Source organism: Kryptolebias marmoratus, linkage group LG22 (genome assembly GCF_001649575.2).
Source record: "Kryptolebias marmoratus isolate JLee-2015 linkage group LG22, ASM164957v2, whole genome shotgun sequence".
In the NCBI taxonomy this organism is placed as follows: Eukaryota; Metazoa; Chordata; class Actinopteri; order Cyprinodontiformes; family Rivulidae; genus Kryptolebias; species Kryptolebias marmoratus.
The window spans coordinates 24,880,181-24,901,952 of record NC_051451.1 but is presented as its reverse complement, the minus strand read 5'-3'; the positions used below and the strand labels follow the sequence as shown (position 1 = coordinate 24,901,952).

General features: G+C 38.4%; 1 protein-coding gene across 4 annotated transcripts in view; it reads left to right on the top strand.

Moving 5' to 3' along the window:
• Positions 1 to 21,772, top strand: part of macrod2 (mono-ADP ribosylhydrolase 2) — a 403,284-nt gene that overhangs the window by 360,363 nt on the left and 21,149 nt on the right. For all 4 annotated transcript variants that reach the window (XM_025005187.2, XM_017412992.3, XM_017412994.3 and 1 more), the window contains exons 9-11: positions 8,898 to 8,976; positions 14,311 to 14,349; positions 17,028 to 17,087. In XM_025005187.2, coding sequence (XP_024860955.1) covers positions 8,898 to 8,976; positions 14,311 to 14,349; positions 17,028 to 17,087 — 178 coding nt within the window. The remainder of the gene's footprint in view (positions 1 to 8,897; positions 8,977 to 14,310; positions 14,350 to 17,027; positions 17,088 to 21,772) is intronic.

The window sequence follows — 21,772 nt, the reverse complement described above, 5'->3', positions numbered from 1 at the left end:
GGCAACACAAATCTAAAACCATCCTGGCTTTACAGGATAGTTTAAGCGATATAATTATTATAAAAATAGTAGGTGAATAGAAATATAGTAAGTGTATTTCTGCCTGAACATTTGTGTTGGCACTTCAAATGAGCCCTGTTCTACAAGTAAAGCCATAATAGCTTTAGCTAGGAAAGAGTGTATACAAAGTACTTTCTAATGAGTGTTCCTTCTGACCTTGTGGCATTAAAACCCACAAGAGAAACAAAAAAAAACAACACAACATGTGGGTAAAACCTTAAAAAGCCAGCGAAATAATTTGCATTTCTTTGTAGCATGGGAGAATGCCGCCCACACACTGTCCCACCCATTCGCATTATCATCTGACTGGGTTATCAGGTTCTGGAAGAATAGTAAATAAGAACGCACAAGAGCGAGACACAATCTGTGAGCAGCTGTAGCACATCCCCTGTCTGTTAGATAAACCGTGGATCAGAGGTACCTCCTTTGTGCCTCTTTATGGGTCCATGCAGTCTTTATGTATAGTTTGTGGCGACCACAACCGGGTTTGTATGCAGTTCAAGGAATTTTGCAGTAGGGAGATGTGATTGGATTTTCATTCATCTGCCAAATAAAAAAAAATTAAAAAAAGGAAACCACTTCAGAGCCAGTCAGGCCAAGCGTGGGCAAACACACAACTAAAAAAGGAGACATGCCGAACAGTTCCTCAAAGACACACAACTGCACACATAAACAGCAAAATATCCTAATTGAGTTACCTGAATAACACAAATATTGTTTGTTTTATCTCACTTTGTGGAAATCTGTGTTTTAAATTTGTTTGATTTTATGTTTTCCCGTCTGCTTCTGCTGCTGGACAGTGAAAACTGATTCTGACAAGAACTGCAAACCGTGTTTTGACCTCATCAACATGAGCCGGACAGAAAAGGTTCAGGTTTACAGTATATAGATATACACACACACCCGGCTGTGTCAGAGGGGGCAGAGTTTCTCCATGACCTACTCTCGGGGTCTGAACGTACACAGAAACAGAACAAAATAAAGCAGGAGTGGGTTTGACAGCCAAAGAGGAAATCCTGGTGAGCAGATGAACAAACACGGAGTCTGATACATCGATTTGATGTTCCAGTCTTTCACCTTATCGCGTTAGTCTGACTTGTTGTTGGTCAATATGGACACAAAGCGCAGCAGAGATGTCAAAGGCCACTCACAGCTTTAAGGTAACTTCATGGAAAAGCTTCACTCATGTACAGAAAGACTTAAAAAAAACATTTAATAATGTCTTTCATTTTAATTACAAGAAATCTTATATGTGCATTTAATTGTACCTTTTAAACTCCTTGTATCTCAGGTTTTATTGACAGTATTGTTGCTCTGTGATGTTGTTTGGAACGTGAAGTGTTTTATTAAATGGTAAACCCCAGCCAAAGACTTTTTGTTGTCTAAGCTTAGTCAAGCAGGTACATTTTCCAATAATCAAGTTGTTTTGTGTCTAAATCTGGTCAAACATGGAGTAAAAACTGTAATTACACAAGAACCACTGGTCTCTCATGAACATAAGAATAGCTTCTCTATTTGCAGACGTCAAGATTTTAAATTGTGGCCAATTTAATTATTTTTCAAGATTATCAGTCTCAAAATCTGCCAGTTTTATTACATCTGCTTTACTGATTTAGTTTAATACCTGTGCCTTAACATAAAACTCTATGTACTCAGTTACAATATCCTGGAAGCTCCTCATTGGCAGCAAGCAGCTTCCACACTTTTTTATTTATGACATCTCATATAAAAGATTTAAATATGGTGATGCTACATCTGTGTATACACCTTATTTCCTTACTTTCTACGTACTTCTGCAAAAATGTGTAGGAACAAAATCATACAATTTTGCAGCATTTTAGGAAAGTTGTACCTTTCCACTGCCTGGTGTCATCTGCCTTTTTAACTACAGTTTAGAAAAAGTTTCATAATAACTTTATGGTGTTTGTGGCGCAATATTGTGAAAACTGAAAAAAAATACCTTTCATCTTGCAAACAACTTTTTGTTTTGATATTTTTGTGTTTCTGTGGGCTGTTTTCTTATAACCAAAAGCTCCAAAATAGGGTGTATTTACTGCTGGATAAGACTTATTCATGCCTCAAATTATAGGTACCCAGGATTTTTAAAAAAGGAAATATTTTGTTAGTTTTGGTAGATGTGTAAAGCTAGATATTAACCAGTATTATATAAAAAAAAGAGCAGAACATGGATTCAACATGCTTTCTTACATTTTTGATCATGTAAACAAAACTGTAATTGTTGAAAACTCTGCGATAATTAACTAAATTTAGGAACTGGGTACCACTTTTGATGTAGTAATAAGAAATCTTAAAAGTAACATGGAGTTTTATTTGTCAAAGTGATGCAATATTTCAAACATCTCAGGTAATTTGTTTTTTTGTCTTTGCTGACATAGAATAAAATAATTGAAAAACGACTTTATAAATCTCTGAATTTATCACCCACTTTGAGCCCAACATTATATTTAAACCCTTTTTATTTCACCTTTATATTACACCAGCTATCCCTCCACCTCATGCCTCATCAGCTGAGTATCTTATTGGCCAGTTTCTGTTCAGAGGTCAGATCATTACCAATGCAGCCATGGATCATATGTATAGCTCTTCCTTCCAGCGGTCCCCTTTGACCTTGTCCTCAGCTGCTCCGCCTTTCTACTTTACCATTAAAAATGGGCAAATCCTTCTCCTTCACTCATACGATTCGCTTTAGGGATTAAGAGTTCCATCATTATATTATTTGACATTAATTGGTGAATATATAAGTGGAACATGTAGCACTTCAGCACATGCCAGATCGCTTTTTAATGTAAAGCTATGGTGGAAATGATTTTTCCCTCTGCTCCACTGGTAATAGGGAAGGATTTTCATTATTGTAGTGATGTGATGCCTGTTTCTGGTCAAAGTTATTAACTTTTTTTGTGTGTCAGTTTGAGAGAAACAACTTTAAAACCCCTCAGCTATCGCCTCTAAAGTTCTTACTGCTAAACTCTGTGATGCTCATCGTTAAGAAAAATCATACACCAAAGTATTTAAAGTACTATGATTTTTTTTCTTTTTTTTTTGTGAAAACATTTCTTATATCAGATAACAGAGTAGTTCTGCTGCTGGCGGCCAGAGTTGGCAGGAATGACTCTCAGCTTGTGAAAGTCAAATGAAGTGTCTTTCAGTTTGAGGGAACACTTTTTTTTGTTTGTTTTTTTTTTTAAAATATGAGCTAAAACACGAGATGCCTCCAGCACCCCATACTCCAATTTTCCAGTCCCGTTCAGCAGTAAAGCCTGAATAATACAGTCTGATGTATTTGTTCAGCTTTAATGTGAACAATTTTTGAGTCTTGTGCAGCATTTGTTGAATTAACATACAAATTGCTGATATATTATCTTGTGAAAGTTTCCAAATCTAGCAACACAGCATTTTCCTGTCAAAATGTTGGATTCTCTGCACCACATATGGTCTGAAATTTAGCTTTGTGATGTTTTCTACAGATGAAATTAAAGAGCTAGCATTTCTTGAAGGAATTCATATTGCCCGCCACCTTTTATGCCAGAGTTTTAGACTGAGATTATTTTATGTTGAGAAATGATGCAACTTTAGCTGTTTTGGTCAGTCCTTGAAAATAACATTGTCAGAGTATGTGTTGTGAAAGACTCTTGTAGTCTGTAAAATTGACTGAATTAAAGTCATTTTTGTGTTTTCGAAGGTCAGTTGGTTGTGGCTATCTTCAAAAAGGTTGGCACCAAAAGCTAGTCAATTGTTCTGAAAGGTTTATCAAAAATTAGTTATTTGTTATTTAGTCGCTCTATGCCTAACACCTATGCATAACTGTCTACATAAACATTTATCAGTATCTATGGTTTGTAATATTAAGCTGACGCTGCTGATGATTCTCTTGTCTTTATTGTGACATGGCGTGGATTTAATGTTGACTGACTTTGGGAAGTACAAATTTGAGCTCAGCTGTTTCCCTCTGGGCTTTCGGTCGTAACCATTCCTTCTCAAAGAGCGGTGTCAAGCTCACCCTTTGATGTATGGATGGAGGCGTTTTGTTCAAAGGGATAACCTTTTCTGGGCACTTCTTTGAAATGATAATTCTCCAGGTTGCTGCAGGTGGAGCCGAAGCTCTTTCAGCAGAGAGGTCAGTCAAAGTCAACTGAAGCGTCTGCTCACAGCTTCACCTGAGTACCAGGTGCCTGTGTTTTGGCTGCTGCTGACTGGTCTAATCTCTACCTTTGGTAAAAGGCGAGGACACATGGGATGTCACAGCGACGGGCGTATTTTAAGCAGCAGAACGTAAGATGAGGAGTCGTGCTGACATGACTATGAGGATCTGAACATGTCTGCGGGTGTTTGAATGTGTTCACTGCTCTGTCACAGATGCCACACCCCAAGTGGAGTTTTTTCCCTTTTCAAGCTGCAAGTTCTGTGCATGTAGTAGTAGTGAGAGGGACACAGCTGCGCGTAATTACATCTGTAATAAAGCCTGGATATGGTCCACCTGCCACAGATTGAACCCTCTATCCAATCCAGCGCTTCTGGCAACAAAGGAGACGAGTGCTCACTGATTATGGCTTTGATGGTGCTGCTACGAACCTATGTTTTTTGGATGAAGATATTTCTGGCCTAGGAATAATTTGCTGAAATTATCCAATCCATCTCAGTGTTATGTCCTATCAGTGACTGATCGCAGTCACAACACTCACATTTCATATTGTAGATGAGTAAATCGTAAAAGCAGTGTATATTTGCTGCATTTGTGAAAAAGAGTTTATTTATTTATATTTAATGTTTACTCATTAACAGCTGAGAAAACAAGCAAATGAAATAACTGAAAGTATTATTTCAGTGATAATACAGTAATGTTCTGTTACTGGCGTCCATCTGGTAGCAACCATTCAGGACTCTACATCAATAACAAGGCAGTACAGCACAGACATGGATCTCCCTTGAGTTTAACTCCATCTGGAACAGACATGCTAGGGCAACGTGTCCCTATTATTGTTTGTGACAGAATCAAGAAGGACATGCAAGTAGCAAAAAAAAGTGTGTGCCGACTCTGCACGTTGGATTGTGCTGCGGCTGCCCCCGATGTAATTATGGGCATGGGTGGCCAGCAATGACAGCTCATCTGTTAGGCAGCCAGTAGGAGTCTGAGGCACCTGGCGAGCGCCGTGCCAAAATGATGAGTGTGCACAAATTACAAATCACATACCTATTTTTAATAAAACAAGCAATATAACTACATGACACTTTCATGTTGTGCTATGCTGATCGTAAACACAAGCTGACAAAGTTATTGCTCTCAGATTTTGATTGTATGTCATTTACCTGCAAATGAGTTGCAAATGGATTGGCAGAACCCAGGGCATTATCTTTTTAATTAGCCTCGTCTCTTCTACACAGGTTTTAACTTATTTAGAATGCTAGAAATAATCAAATGAGATCTTAAACCTATATTTTTTAAATATTTTACAATGCAGCTATAATGCTGTCATCTCCACGGTGAACTACTGCTGTATTTTTGTAAAATAGAAGATTTTGTGCATGAATTGCGTTGGTACAACAGAGCATTGGGACTCAGGTTTGTCTCTAGTTTTCATATTTTCTCAAACTCATCAGGGGTGAAATTAATTTTTAGATATTTCCCTTTGTTATGATGTGCATAGAATCCTGTGATCATCATAAAAAAGGCATGCACAAATGTCTGAGTGAGTCTTTTCTTTTTCTAATTTGGCTGGAACTTCACCAACCACAGTTCAAAGAACAACTGGTCAAATCAATTACACTGACCTGTACCTGATTGTGCAGAGTACATTTTTTGTCGATTCGACCATCTTTCTTATATAGAACCAAGGGATCTAATCATTTTGTGCTAAGCGCTCTACAAAACCCCTCCAATCAGGGATGAGTAATGACTGGACAGGTTGGCATGCAGTGATCCAAGCTTTCTAATTAGTCCTCCATTAACTCGTTCAACCTTGGAGACTACAGGGTGCATACTCAATGTGCAAACACCTTGCAGCTTTAAACCAAAATATCAAACCTCCACTATAAATGCAAAGAGCTAAAATTAATTTATTAGGTATATTTTTTTATTCTGCAGTGCTCATTTAAACCATGCTCACTTTCTCTCTAATTAACCAGAAGAGTATTGTTTTATTCCACTGAGGTAATAATAAGTTACTCCTTCCAAATAACAATAATCATCTATATATTAATCATTGTTTATATGTGTCTGTCTGTCATTTATTTCTTGCAATTGTCATCAACATGCAGCAGTAATTAAAGAGGGATGCTGTGTGCCAATATTAATCCATTCAAAATGAATGCGTGATTCAGAAATGTACAACATCAACATGTTTGTTGTGTCTGATTCTTCTCCTTTGATTACACATTACAAAGAGTGGACATCGTGGGAGGATATGAGCTGCTTCTGGTGACTTTCACAAAAACATTTTTAAAAGTTCAGATTGGTACATTTTATACTTCAGAAAATAAATGGACAAGTATCACCTTTTTCTGTCCTGTCTGATTCATTTTAGATTCCCGCAGTTTTTTTTTTTTGGCCAACCATGTTTGTTTGGATACAAAGAGAATGTCAATGTTCTACGCCCACATTTCTGTTTTCTTCTGGTATCTCAGTCTGGCTGATATACGTCAGAGTCTATATAGTGGGTTTCAGATCTGTGGAATAAAAGACCTTGCCTGAGCCTTTTGCTGAATGCAGTGCAATTCAACATGCTGTATGTGGGGACGAGAGGATCAAAAGAAATAGAGAGAATATACATGACACAGATACTTTAAGGTTTTTTTTTTTGTTGTTTTAATATAAAATGTCACTCAACAGACAAAGGAATGGAAAAATAAAAGTGGCATCAACTGGGTCCGTGTGTGCAAACGTGCACACACTGGCCTTTCTGTGCAATGCAAAACATTGCTTCATGATTCATCTTGTTTCACAGTCGGCAGTCGGTTTTAGAATAAAGTGCCACAAAAGTCTGATGGAAATTCCTGGTGAGCTGCTGTCCTGTGGCCTTCCAGCGCCCAGTGGTAGGCTCTATCTGGGAGTATTATCGCTTTTTTTTGTTCGTCAGCAAGCCCATGCCTTCAAAAGAGGCTCAAACCTTTCTTTCATTTTCTATAGAGGTTGAAGGGTTGAGAGAGTAGGTCTACATATTATGAACAAAGCCCCCTCAAGACATCTAGGAAAATAAAATGTTACTGTCCTGAATGCAGCTCTTAACATTTACTCCAAAGCCCTGATCATAAACTATTAATAGATATTCTGTATGTCTATGAGTGGCAGAAGGGTGCCACTTTGAATTGGACCCAAGTGCTCCTTAGGGTCAGGGATGGGACTGTTAGCTCTTTTCATTCCCTAAGAATATCACTATCCTGCAGGATGGCTAGAGGACGGCTGACACATAGCTACCATTATGGCTTTTGTGCAGATTTACCATTATTTAGTGAAGCGATTATCTGCTGCTCTGGCGTTTAATGCGTCTGTGTGACCGATGCCTGCACATGCAGAGGAAAAGGGTTAACCTGAAAGAGGTGACCTCTTTTTCTGCAAGAGTTCCTTGTTTGACTCCTATTATCAGAAAGTCAAGGCAATAACTGTACACTGTGTTAGTATTTTATTAGTCTCCTTCTTATGTGTTGCTAAATTAGTTACATATTTGATTTGTTCCTGGGCAGCTGTACGTTTATGTTAAAATTATTTCAATAGATATTTTAGCATGGAAGTTATTTTTATTTTCCAAGACTAGGAAAACAAAATGGCTATCAAAGTACACAAATAAAAAACTAGAAAATGTGCTGTAGGTTCATATGTTTTTATTACTGATTATAAACTTTTTGTCTGGAGTAAACAATTCACAATAAGCCATTTGATTAGATTACAGTTTGATATGTTTGATGAATAAAAAAAAAAATTAAAATCTGTTTTTAATTCCCTGAGCAGTTCTGGTGGGTGTTCGTTATAAATTTGTTGCCTTTAGCAGCATCTTTTGGCAGCTTCTGCTGTGCTTTATTAAAAGAAAACTTTATGAGCAGAATTTATGTTTAACTTCAACTTGTTTAAAAGGTTGCCCTAAAAATGTAACAAACTCTGCGACAGTAGTTCAGAGTGTGAAATGAATCTTATTGTGTTGTATTTTATGGGCAGCTCCTCACAAACATATCCAGACAGATTTTCACTGTTGTAATCATTATTGTGGCGTTGATTGTTTCATTGAAAAATATGTGTAAACACAGGGCTTCTGCAATAAAAGCTGCAAACCCTCAGATCTAGAACCACATTTACAATAACAACAGTCAGAAATATAAATTTTACAAAGAGCTTACATAACTTGTAATCAAATATTGTGTAAAAGCAAAAGCCCCTCTATCAGGATGAAAGAATTCCTACTTTTTCTGTAATTCTCCATTCTTATACAAGGCACCAAGATGCCTGTTTGGACTAGGAAAATGTTGTTTTATTTTTGTTTTTATTTTTATTTATTTTTGTATTACACATTTTACTTTTCACAAATTGCTTTTTTTTATCACTTTTGTTTGTTAATGTCAAATACTTAATTTGTTTTTTTTCTATTAAGTGTTTATGGCTGTGTAATCTTTAATTAGTATAAAAATATATATATTTTTTGACCTTTATACTTGTTATACAGACACATTTATTCTATTGAATAAGTTTCAGCCTCAGCTGGTGCTTTTTTTATTATTATTTTATCTTTTGTCACATCTAACACTATCAGTTATCTTTTGGTATCATGTAAAAAAGAGCTTTATGTGGTGTAAATGCCTAATAAATTATCATTCTTTTCTTTTTTCTTGCTCAGATCACACGGGTCATTTTCTGTGTCTTCCTCGAGACTGACTTCGCCATCTACAAGAAAAAAATGTCTGTCATTTTTCAAGGTATGTATGTTTATTTTCTGAGAACTTAACTGTGCTACTTTTTTGTTGTTGCCCCTTCTTTGCTTTAAGTTGAACATAAATAATTTATTTATTATTGCGCAACTTGAAGGTTTTGAAAGCCTGTGACACCCAGCATCTTCCTAATTGCCCATTTTTATGAAGCTTGACGAATTTGCACTCTTAGTTGTTTTGTTGTGTTTTTTCCTCCCTGGAAGCAGCAGTATGTGGATCTGTCAGGCCTGGGTGACAACTTCAAATGTAAACACATAAAATGCAGTGAGAATTTATGCTGACAGTTGTAAAATCAAGTGTCAGGTTCTCAACGTATTGCTTTAATGTGATTTGAACAGTTAGTTGTATCTGAAAGCTTATCATTTACATACTTTTTAAAATTCTGATGAGGCTTAAATGTCAGATTTAATTTATTGTAATAATCATGACTTGAAGGTCTTCTGCACAAACTAGAAACACTGAGGAATATGGATGCATATAGCAACATTTCATCCCTGGTTACTTCTCTTCAGTGCTGAGTGAAATAAACAAACATCCATTATCTTCTACACCCACTCCCTTTTCTGCCCCTCTCTCAATTCCCTCCTCCCTTTCATGCCATCATCTTTTTGCGGGGACCAGGAGCAGTCACTGGCTCTGATGGGGGCTCCACAGAGGACTGAGCTGAATAGCTGGGGAGCTGAAAGAGGCTGGCTGGCTTCACCAGCCTAGCATTACCTCCCATTTACCTCACTTTTCCCTCTTCACCTCCCCAATGGAATACCGGCTCGCAGGCCTTCATCTCGCTGTTCCCAGATGGAGAGTGTTTTGTTCTCCCTGCACTCCCGTCATCTCTCCCTCCCCTTCACCCAGGCTCTTGCCTGAAAGATTACATTCTGAGGAGAGACCTTAATTATGCCTGCCTGCCCCCATGCACCCAGCACCCGTCTCTTCATATTAGTGTTTTGAGATGAGAATCTGAAGCTGTTGTTCTCAAGTTATCTCTCTCACTGTTTAAAAGTCTAGTCACTGTATAAATGTTCCATATCTCTCTAGAACTGGGGACAGGGATGAAGCAAAATGAGTGCAAGTGTGTGTGGGCATGTGTCACAAAGAGCAATCTGAACAGCTTTAAGGGGTTTTCTGTTAATTCCATAAAAATAATTGTTTACCAAGACGCAGTAAGCTGCTAAAGCAGGAAACTAAACTCAGGCGCTGATTGAATTTTGGTCCTTTTTTAGAAAACGCTTACCTTAATGAAAATGCTTTGCTTCTAAGTGTCTCACAGATCACTTGTTGATTGACCCCAGGGGTCAGAGCCATCTTTATCACCACTCTGTTAACATGTGTGGGCTGGGGAAGATAAGTAAGTGTGACTTTTCACTCAGGATCAATGTCAGGAGTGAGGCAGACACTTTTACACCATTCTCGCCTACACCTGTTCTAATCTTTCACCTCGTGTGCAAGATCAAAGCTTTTACCACATTCTCTATGAAAACTAAAGCTCTTTTAACTCATTCAGTCAGGAAGAACTGAAAGATAAAATGAAGAATCCAGACTGCACCCTCACGTGTCTGATCCAGCCAGGCTGTGGTATGTAAATGTGTTGCAGCAGTAGTGGAAAGGTGTACTATAAAGAAAGAAATGCTGATTGGTATGATTGCACCATGTGGGTAATGCATAACCCCGCAGTGGGAAAAGACTTGCATTTAGCCTGCGCTGAATGGCAGTAGTGAATCAGAGGCTGTGAATTAGCTCTGCAGGTGTGCTTGAGCACTTTCAGAACATCTCATCATCCTCGCTGCCAGGGGAAGACAGTCGTGTGGATCTTGCAGCAACACCGAAAGCCACACACAGAGGCTTGAGATCATTCTGTCTCCTGCAGCATACTCACTTTCAATAACCCTCTACCATCCTCATTTTCTCTTCCTTTCCTCACTTATGCCTCTCTTTGTTCCCTCGCCCATTACCTGATTTCTCCAGTTTCTACAATTCTTTCTTATTGCATCGAGGAGAAGCTTCTCCATCATCTCTTCTATCAGCGAGCTGTTGTTGTTAGTGTCCTCGGTGATCTTCTTGTATTATGAATGTGTGCGGGGTCATGGGAAAAACTCGGGATCCACCCCGTCACATCAGTTTAAGGCATGTTTTCGGCTAAGACTAGATACAATAGATTCTTATTTTAAAGTCTTGCTGCTTTCATTTTTCACTGTATAGCCACTTTCCTCAAAACCGAGCAATCTGTCAAGTGACAATGACTGGAGCAGGAACGTGTAAACAGGGCATTTGCATACAGGAAATTGCTTTATTACAATGTGCATTTCCACAAGCTGTCAGTATGAGGGAGCCAAAATATGGTTACTTGTCTGCAGAAGGAGGAAACTGAAAAATAGCCTCTGCTGACGAAGATATTCATGCACGTATGCAATCAGCCACATCAGCCACAACACACATTTAAAACAGGTACTTGCTCCGTGTCAAGTATTGGATTTTCGACCACTGACATGGAAACAAATGATTACAACTTTTCGCTGCTGATTCCGCTTTGCACTTAAATGTTCCTTGTGTTCACACAGCCTCTCTGGCAGACAAAAGTCTTTTATGTAGCACCAACTCAAGAAGCACTTCATGCATTTAAAGTCATAAGGCCTCTCAAGCACACAGATGGAAATATGCAAATAGAAAAACAAGCTTTTATGCACCACCACCCTCTTTTACCTGCGTAGCAACATTCACTATCCATTACCCACCTCGGCAACTAAGCTCGTAAACAGTGATATAATGACCTATTTATTACACTTTACGCATCTCTCAGGTACTTTGATATGAAGTTAAAAGAACCACCAGTGTGTGCGCTGTTTGAAGAAACTGAATCAAAGGAGCTCAAGGAGTTACCATGGTTGTATATTTAGGCATATAAAAACATTAATTGATTTGCACACACAGCTCAATAAATTCATTTAATCGTGTGATTTTATTACGTATTGTCATGTCTGACCACATGCTTGCCTTGCCACGTACTATTTGCAAGTATGGAAGCAGTCAGGCAGCTGTGGTTGTCGAGAGTAAAAGCATGTAGAAATTGATTCTGGGTACACTCCTCCACTAATATGATCCGGGTGGCTGCCCACAAGCTGGGCTCCATCTCCTCCTCTCCTCAATCAGACACGGTGCTGACAATATTAACACAGCCCACAGATCTGCAGAGGCTGCTGCATTCTCTCCAACTGTTTCACTGACTTTCCAATTGACATTTATTTACATGGTTCTTAATACACTCCATACTCCCATCATTTCAACCTACACACACACATCCACGTGGACACACATATGCGTTTACCCTGCAGTGTCCACGGTGAAAGCGTCCCCAAACCCTCCCACTGCTTTAGAGGAAGGAAAGCAGTGGTGTGCGCATGCTTTTATCACACACATGTAATTTGTTGATGGAGGATATGGAGGCCTATAGGAACCCTGTGACGGGTGAAAATGAAGTCTGTGTTGGTTTCGCAAAGCTATTCCTCCGGGTCGGGAAATGAGGAGACCATGGTGTGTTAGTGATGTGATTGTGAGAAAGCACAGTCAGCCTTGGCAGACATGAGGATTCGGCTCAGCGTAAGTGAAAAATGTGTGTGTTTCTGCACAAATCAGACATGTACGAAACATATTCTGAGTACATGCTTATCAGAATACTGTTGTTTTGACATGGTTACCTACAAAGATTTTTTACTTTAATATGGTTTAGTAGAAGTATAAGCCATCCTAAATACTTCTTGCAATAGTTCTTAACATTTTGCAACCTTTAAGAAGTTTTATTGGCAGTTCAAGAAATTTGTTTTGTTTTGTTTTGTTTTTTTAAAGTGAAACACCTTGTTAAAATGAGAATTGTTGTTTTTCTTACCTGAAAATGAGCCTACTAAAAAAGAGAACATTTTTTTACTAAGATCTTCATGTTGCAGTCTCTTTTTTTTCTTACAGAACAAACAACACAGTTCAATAAAAGGCTTTCATGGCTTCTTCTTCTTCTATGGCGGCCACCATATTTCCTTTTTTATGCCTGGAAGGAAAAGATTATGCATAGGGTTTTTTTTATGATTGCATTGTTAAGGATTAAGATGTAAGATCTTATATCGGTAGTAGTAGGTCTAGCTTTGCAATTTAGTTGACTTTAAAGCACAAAGAAACTGGTAGCAGAATTGGTGTCCCATATTGTTGTTCATGACTAAGTCACAAACATTTTCTGTGTGGACAAGTGTTTGACTGTAGCATTTGGCAGCAGTTGAAACACCTCCTGTTTCCATTCTTGTGCTGTTGTTACTGTATCAGTGGGCCTTCCTTTGTTTCCCCAAGCAGGGTTAGATTAATGCACTGTACCCTTTTATTCTGTGTTATACAAAAGAAAAGCCTGTCGCAGAATCCGCAGGGAGCTCTGATGGTTACACTTCTACAGAACAGATGACAACAGCCTTTCATCAAAACAAATGCATTTTCTTTTCTGGTTGACTACTGTGCAATCATTTCAATGACTCATACACAACCATATATGAATACGTAATCATGAACATTCCCTCACAGATTCTATGTATTCCATTCACATGTTGTGCACAAAAAACAATCACACATTTACTGCATTTACAGTGTAGTGGCATGTCATAAAAGCACCTTGAGGCATGCTGAGCTGTGTAAGATCTGAGTGTCAATGAATGCATGTTTCGTCTGTGGGAACTAGGAGATGTGAGAAGGTGTCCACACTTCCTCTTCCCCCATCTTTCACTCTGCAGTTCCTCCACAAGCAGCCTCCTTCTCATCTCCCATGGTGCAACTCAACTCATCCATTCAGAAACACCTGTAGTTCTCTCAGTCGGTCTTGCACAATAGAGTTAGAATGAAAAGAGGGGACAATCAAAGGGCTTTTTAAAGGCACAATTGTCCAAGCCAGCCTTTAGTCCCTGTAATTTCAGGAAATAGGAGGTTTTGTGTCATTTATGCTGAGTCTACTAGTATGGATTTAATTGAAAAAGAATGTCTCGTGAACGTGAACCCCCCTCTAACACACATCCAGGCGCTTGGACCTTTTGTGTAATAACCCGCTAAATCCAAGGCTGTCTGGTGGGGAAGTTGGAAAAGGAACTGAGTGTTCTTGGACTTGTGGATCATGGCAATAGAAGGAAGTGAAAGAGATTTAACAGGAAGTTTTCGGACGAGCGAAAACAGTGATGGCACTCATTTTATAGTGGATGGCAGTACAGTTTTGAAGTACTGTGCTCCAATGTTACAATCAAGTTGTGATGAGTCGTTGTATGAAACGTCATTGTTTAACACACCCTCATATCCCCCCTCTTTCAGACAATGACATGGAGGTTACAGAGGAGCAGCCGAAGGGAGGTGAGTGACAGAATATTTCATGGTTGCCTTTTCACCTTAACACCTCCATTAAAGCACACAGACGGTGAGTGAGTGCCATAGCTCCAGCTTGTGACAGTGATTTGCTGGGTTTTATTCAGCAGATGGAATTGAATGTTTATTCATCTGCTGACAAGTTGAATCCATGGCCTGACTCGTCTCAGTTAAAAATACTTTGTGTCAGGTGTGTTAACACTGCCAGAGCTTTTATCCAGAGCTAATTCCCAACAACATTTTCTTCATCCGGCTTACGGACACAATGCCTCGAGACCACCTAAAGCGAGTGACAAAGAAATGACAGAGCAACTTCCTTGCACGGCACAAACCAGACAGAAACACAACTGTCAGCACATAATGCTTTTATCATCTCACTATCTTGGCACATGGCCTGAAACTCGCAGATATTGCACATCAGGATAAACTATTGACATTTGTCAGTGCACTGATGTGAAATAAACAATAGACAATAGATACAATAGACTACAGTTTAGCTTTTTGCTCTCACTGTTAAAGAAAATTATTTTTTATGAAAAGCAGCTTGCCGCCTGTGACCCTTTTCTCTAAGGTACTGTGGGATGTTGAGCCTGATGAAGTTTTTTTTCAGATTATAGGAGTATTTTCAGCCAGAATATCCATGTTTAACCACTGAGGCTCTTGAAAATGTCATAGCACACATGCAGCCAACTAAGTAGAGAACACCATTAGTTTTACCGTCTGTCGAAGAAAGTGTTCACATTACAGTAAATGTAGAACTCAGGGCGCTATCAAAATGTTTTTCCTACCAAAGTCACCCCCATGATTTACCAATTACACGCATCTGTGTTTTCAAAGAGATTCCATTTTGGGGTGAGCATAAAAGGGCTGTTTTATAAGTGCACTGTAAAATGTGATATTGCAGAGTGAAACATTGTGCACATAAAGCCCTAAATCATGAAGTCTTGGCTGAGAGCAACTGCATTTGAGAGTTTGCTCAGTTCTACAAGATCTCTTTTGTGTTCCTCACCAGCTGTTTTACACTGCATACAGTATAATAACATAGTATCAGACCATAACTGAAAGCAGCCACTGATAATTTCCAGCTCTCATGCCATTCCTGTCCTCGTCCAGTTTGGCCTTGTTTGATGGGCCTCCTTGCTGGTGCCAAGAGCTGGCCTTTTATTCTGCTCCATCAGCCAGAGTTTGAATCAGTCAGCCTGGAACCAACTCAAAAGTTCAAATGACTTTTATGCTCACGTGAAATGGTGCTTTTGGCTCAGACAGTTGGCTGGAGATGGTCTCAAAGCCGAACATTCTTCAATCCTTTCCTGTTGGAGCCATTTTGGGTGTGTGTTCAGCAGGTATAAATCAAGAGCCAAAGAGTTTTCTCAAAGGATCATGTAACTTACTCAAAATTCAAACCTTGTTCTCAACAGAGAGGGTTTATGAAATTAAAAAAGATGAATAAATAAAAATAAAGAACAGTTCATTGGATATTTAAAGCTGGATGGTGGTGTGGTGGTTAACACTGTCACTACGCACTGGTTTAAATCTCAGTTCACCCAGGCTGTGATGTGTGGAGTTGCATGTTGTTTCTATTTAGGTGTAGGTCTTTTTTTATGCTCATGTTTCCGCCTGCAGTCCAATAAAATGCATGTTGAGTTTAACTGATTACTCTAAATGGGGCTTAAGTGTGAATATGTGCGTGTATGGTATTTTATTTTTGTGTTTGGCCCCCTGATGGACTCGCAACCTGTTCAAGGTGTACCCCAGACTCTCAGCCACCCCACTTCCTTAAACCTGGTTAACTCTTAACAAAATTAATTGGGTATAGAAATTGGATTAATAAATAATCTTCCCTGAAATGGATTTTCTTTTCTGTAATTGTTTTATGATGACCTGTACAGGTTTGGCTCCTGTACTATTTTACTGTGGAAAATTGGTGTTGTAATTAGAGCTGCACAATATATCAAAAATTTATCATCACAGTATCAGTGAGTATAATATCAGTATCACAAAGACCTGCTTAAACTGCAATAAATCACAGGCCAATATATTTGAAGAAGCATGCATTCATGTTCTGTATGCCTGTAATATATTTGGTCAAACCAAAACACTCTCACTGGTTTTGATGCCGACGTAGGTGAGGAAAATGTAGGTTAATTGCAATTAATGTCAACATGGCAATATGAAACAATATTATTGCACATCACAAGTTTTTCTAATACTTCGCAGCCCTATTTGAAATGCATGCAGAAAGCGGTTTGACACTGTCTGACTGAAGTAAGAAATGTCTCTTCTGAAGAAGACATTGTTCTGGTAGCATTATAACCAGCTGCAAAACCTGCAAATAAAGATCACGTCTTCACAAATATGTGTGAATGTTGACTATTAAGAGAAGAGTGATCCCTTTCTTCTTAAGCCCAGAAGATGCTAAATGTCAACAATTTCCCAAAAGAATCTTAAATGTTGACGTAGGAAACAATACTTTTGAATTTTGAAACATTTTCCTGCCGTGATTAACCCCCCATCAGATTTAATCACTGCTCTGAGTTTATCAGAATTTACTCACTTCATCTCTCTTGACAGTTGATATTGACAAGAACTGTCATGAGAGCTGCATCTTGTTTGTTTTTATATTTTACCAAATCACTGAATAACCAGTTCTCATTGTTTATTTACAGATAACACCCCACCATCAACAAAATCCACAACCAAGGACGAAAGAGAGGACAGCAAAGAAGGTATGTTAACATATATGTGCATCTCTTTTGTTTTCCAGTTCTAGTAACTGGCTGTCTTGTTTGTGCATGCCAAACACCAATACTGGTATTGGAAGCATTTTTGCACTGATATGTATTTACAGAAAAATTTGCTGGTGTGTGTAAACTAATGGAATGTGCTCCTGGTCGGTAAACTTTTGCTCTCTGATGCCAAGCTCCTCTTTAGGGAAATGAATACAAGATGAAGCTTGGTCTTTTTTTTAAAAAAAAATAAAATGTTTTCTTTAAGGCAAACTTGTTTAAGAAGCTATTATCTGGCTATTCTGCAGTTTCAGCCCCTTTGGTTGTGTAATATTGAAACAATTATAGGCTTCTCCAATACGATGGACCAAAGATAATTAGATTCTTACACTGGAGGGCGTTAGTAGGCAATTAAAATCGTACACCATCCATTTGTCTTGAAGCCTTAAGGTTGTAGGGAATTTTTGAAGATAACAGTCATGGTTGTTTTCTTTGGGAAATCTGTTCCTCTCACTGTCTTTGAAATGCTGAATCAGACAGTGCAGTCACTCCAAGGGCATCAATACAATTTATGTTGTTAAACAAAGCACAATAAGTCAATTCTCTCTGCACATACAAGATACCTTTCCATAATTTACAGCAGTAATTCAGTATGATTCACAAATTCAATCACAGGCATTAGAAGGGCATAAGTATTTTGTAATAATCTTTAGAAATCCTAATTTATCAGGCCTCGCAGCTTAATAGTAACTAATCCATTCACAAAAGGCCTTGGCACAGCTTTCTAGCTTGGGAACAGTCAGTCCTTGAGACAACCTCTCTCATAGGAAGGGGATAAAATGATTTTGTTCTGCCTGTACTGTAAAGGTTAGGTATGGTTCAATGTAGCACATAGGAAGGATTAATCATAAAAAACACTCAGATGTCAAGATACAGAGCAGAGGAAAAGCATGCTGAAAACCAGACTGTCAGCTGTGTGAGACAGGCGTTGTAAGATGCTTTAGGATCTCCTACCACCTCTGTACACCTGAGAAAGATCTTCTTTCACTGAAAACACACTGGATTTCACCATCGTGTCTGCAGAACCAGCAGAGCTTCTCTCTTGATTTGGTGGAGTCAATATGTGGTGGGGCTTTTTTTTTACATTAAATTACACTCTGCAGCAGAATTGGTGCCTGTCAATATGCCTCAGTGTGATCTATCACATGTGTCATAGACTTCAGGGGATTCACTCTCCCCTGTTCTTGGGTTCAGCATGAGGTGCTTTTAAACACATCACTGATGAAGAGAAAACTCTGAGGCATTCTGCGCTTTTTTTTTTTTTTAAATGATTAATACACTGCTAGTGGACTGGGGGTAATTATAGGGCTTCTCTGCAACAGCTACATTTGCAATTGCTTTTTTCACCTTTCAAGCAAAACACCTCTGTAGGCTTAGTGGACTAAAGGAAAAAAATAATTTGTTCATAATAAAACAGAAACCCAGCTGTATAAACAGATTTTAAAAACGGTACTACTGGTCATTTAAACACTTGTAGCTTTTCAATTTACTGTTTAACAAAATGCACCTTACTTTATAGTGGTTTGTGAAATTGCTTTGAAATGACATTTTACTCTTTGTTGACTATATTAGACTCATATTTTCTAAGCATTTACAGTTCAAAATGTCCACAATAAACTTGAAACTATATTTAAGAACTACATAAATGTCTTACAAATATATATATTTATTAGTATTTATTCATGTTGTATTATATTCAGAAACAATATTTCAAGTGTAGATGGCATTTGTTACCTGAAATAATCCCTGAATGTTTTTGAGAAGCAGGGGTACAGATTAACTACATGTGTTTGCGTGTGTAACGAGCTGTGCTGTGCTGTGATGTAATCCACATGAAACAGAAGCACAGCATGCAAAAGCTCCAAGCTATATAAATAAAAATGAAGGAGAATGAAAGGGTAGATCTCACACACAGGCAAATGCTGGCACAGAGGTCTAAGGTGAACTATAAACTATTTAAGCACACCTCAGTTGGCAATCGCCTTGCAGTGCCTATTATTTGACATCAGATCAGAAATGGTGAGATTAGTAGATGTAACCAGGCTGGACAGTAAATATTGTAAAAACTGAGCCAGAAATCAATTCCTGGCATGCTTGAGCTTGCTGGGAATAACCTGAGGGAGAGAGAGGGGTTGGTGGTGAAAGATGGCCCATCTCTGTGTGAGTGTGGATAGATATGTAGATTAATAACGCTACGTGTGGACTGACAGTGAGCCTCGCTGTGGGATACCATCTTTTACACTGTGGCTCTCTGTCAAACATGGCTCACAAAAGCACCTGCACTTTGCTCGCACGCACACAAATTTTGCATGCAAAAAGCTCTTTGAATGATCACTGTTGGTCATCTCAGAGCCCCTTTTCCCTCTACGTGTCTTATAAATTTTTCAAGTTCCCGTTTTTGATCTTTTTTGTCCTTTGCTACGGTTGGCTTTAATTAAAAAAAAAAAAAAATACAGTTGAGAGGTGGGGTCACAGACATGGTGTGTGTATGTGTGCATAAATGCATAAGAACCTGCTCGCAATAATCTTTTTCTTGTGTAAGAATACCACTTTTACTTAAAAATATCTGCAGTTGATGTTTACTCAGTGGTCACGCAAGTAGGACACACTAGGTAGGTTGAATATCAGGATGTAAATTGTTAATGTCCTTGTAATACTGCATTCCTGACTCTTATGGTAACATGAATAAATCATTCAGGTGTGTGTGAAACTAACATCTTATTCAGAAAAGCACTAAAGCTTGTTTAGACTACACAAGTGCAGGCGAGTGCCTAAAATTGCCTTTTTGTCACCACATTTCACAAAGTGGATTTTATGCAAGTATTGACACTCTAATTTTCACGGTGTTTGCTGGATCCTTCTCCGTAAAGCCTGTCGAACCCCGATTCACAGTTTTGACAGTATCATATAGGAGGCATGGGGAAAGAAAGCTGTGACAATGCTGCCACCTGCTGTGTGGAGCGCATGAATAAGCAGCAGCTTTTTAAGTGCTTGTTGGGCCTTTTAAATCGTGGGGAGACAGTGTTCTAATTGATCTCAACTTGGAGCCATTATAAATCACATCTGCCCAACACAGAATCTTTTGTGGTCTGGTTTGTGTGTGTAAATGTGTGTTTATCCACTATCTGTCCCCTAGCATCCTTTAGCACAAATTGAATACTGTTCCATCCAATAAGCCAAATACAAATGATCAAATAGCCTGGAGGAAATTACATTCGGTCCTTTGTCGTATCTGATATATGGATCAATTTAGACAGACATGAGCCTAGCATACTTTTTTTTTCCAACACAGAGGAAAGGTTTAAGCCAACCTCAAGGCTAGGAAAGTAAAGTATTTTTTCAGCCTGCTGTCTCTGGCTCTTTCTGAAAATGCCAATCATGATTAAAAGAAAGGGCTGCCATCTGTGTGTCACTGACATTCTTCGTGATGGACAGAGGTACTTGAGACAAACATGTGGCTCTGGAAAAATCCCCCCACACACACACACACACCATTTAATAGAGGCTGGCATTTTTATTGTTCTGAGTGCATGGCAAAATTGCATAGATATGAAAAAATGGCTCCTCGCTGCAGCTTGTTAAAAAAGCAATTATAGATGCTGCACAATAGCCATTGTAAAGCATGTTCTCTTATTGGTGTCATGGCTTTCATTTACTCAATTTGTCCCAAATGTCATTGGTTTATGTGTGTCTATGCGTGTGAGAAAGCGTAAGAGCAAGAAGAGGGTAGGAGTAACAGGAGGATTAATGTTTTATAAAAATTTATGTTCAGATTTTGCATTTTATGCATACATTGGACATAACATTTTATAGTGTTGTTGATTATAGAGGGAGCTGGGTGTCCTCATTGTAAGTTAAACAGTGGTGATGATATGCATGTAAACTATTAGTATCATTCTCCTCGATGTTATATTGGCAAAAGTTGTAACATGAGCTATTAATTTTACGGTTTTAATGTTCATTTTATTCTAAGTAGGGGTAGCCTCATCATGGCTAATATTATTATAACCTGGTAACAAATATGTGTAATTTTACTGTGTTTCATATAAAAACACTATTCAGAATTGTTGGTAAAACAAACAACTTGGCCCATTACCACAACCTCATGGTAGGACTAACAGCATTTTACTAATGGGTGCCAAAGAAAGAAAGACAAAATGATCAAAATGACAGTCACGTTATCTTTTCGAACTCGTGGACTTTAATGACTATTAAAAAAACTGACAATCACTACATATGCTTAAAGGACTACAGGGCAAAACATTAAGAGAGGCATATGACACACATAAAAACAACTAAATTACTTTTAGTTGTAACCCCAAAACTGGAGCTTCTGGCCACCAACCAACGCTATGTACCGCAACATCTGGCAATATTTCCCGTAGCAGCTCTTCTTTTATGCTTTTGTTGACAGTTCTTCTTGTCTTATTCAGCTGTAGTTCTGTTTCATATCAAAAGTTTAAAGAAGAATGAGGTTGAGAAATATCCTAAAATACCATATGACCCCAAATCTTGTCATTATAAAGCAAAGAAAAACAAAAAATGAGATATTGTCTGGCGACCCATTGCTTAAGAGATTTGCTATTCTGGTAGGAAAGAAAACATATTAAGCTAATATTTTAAAG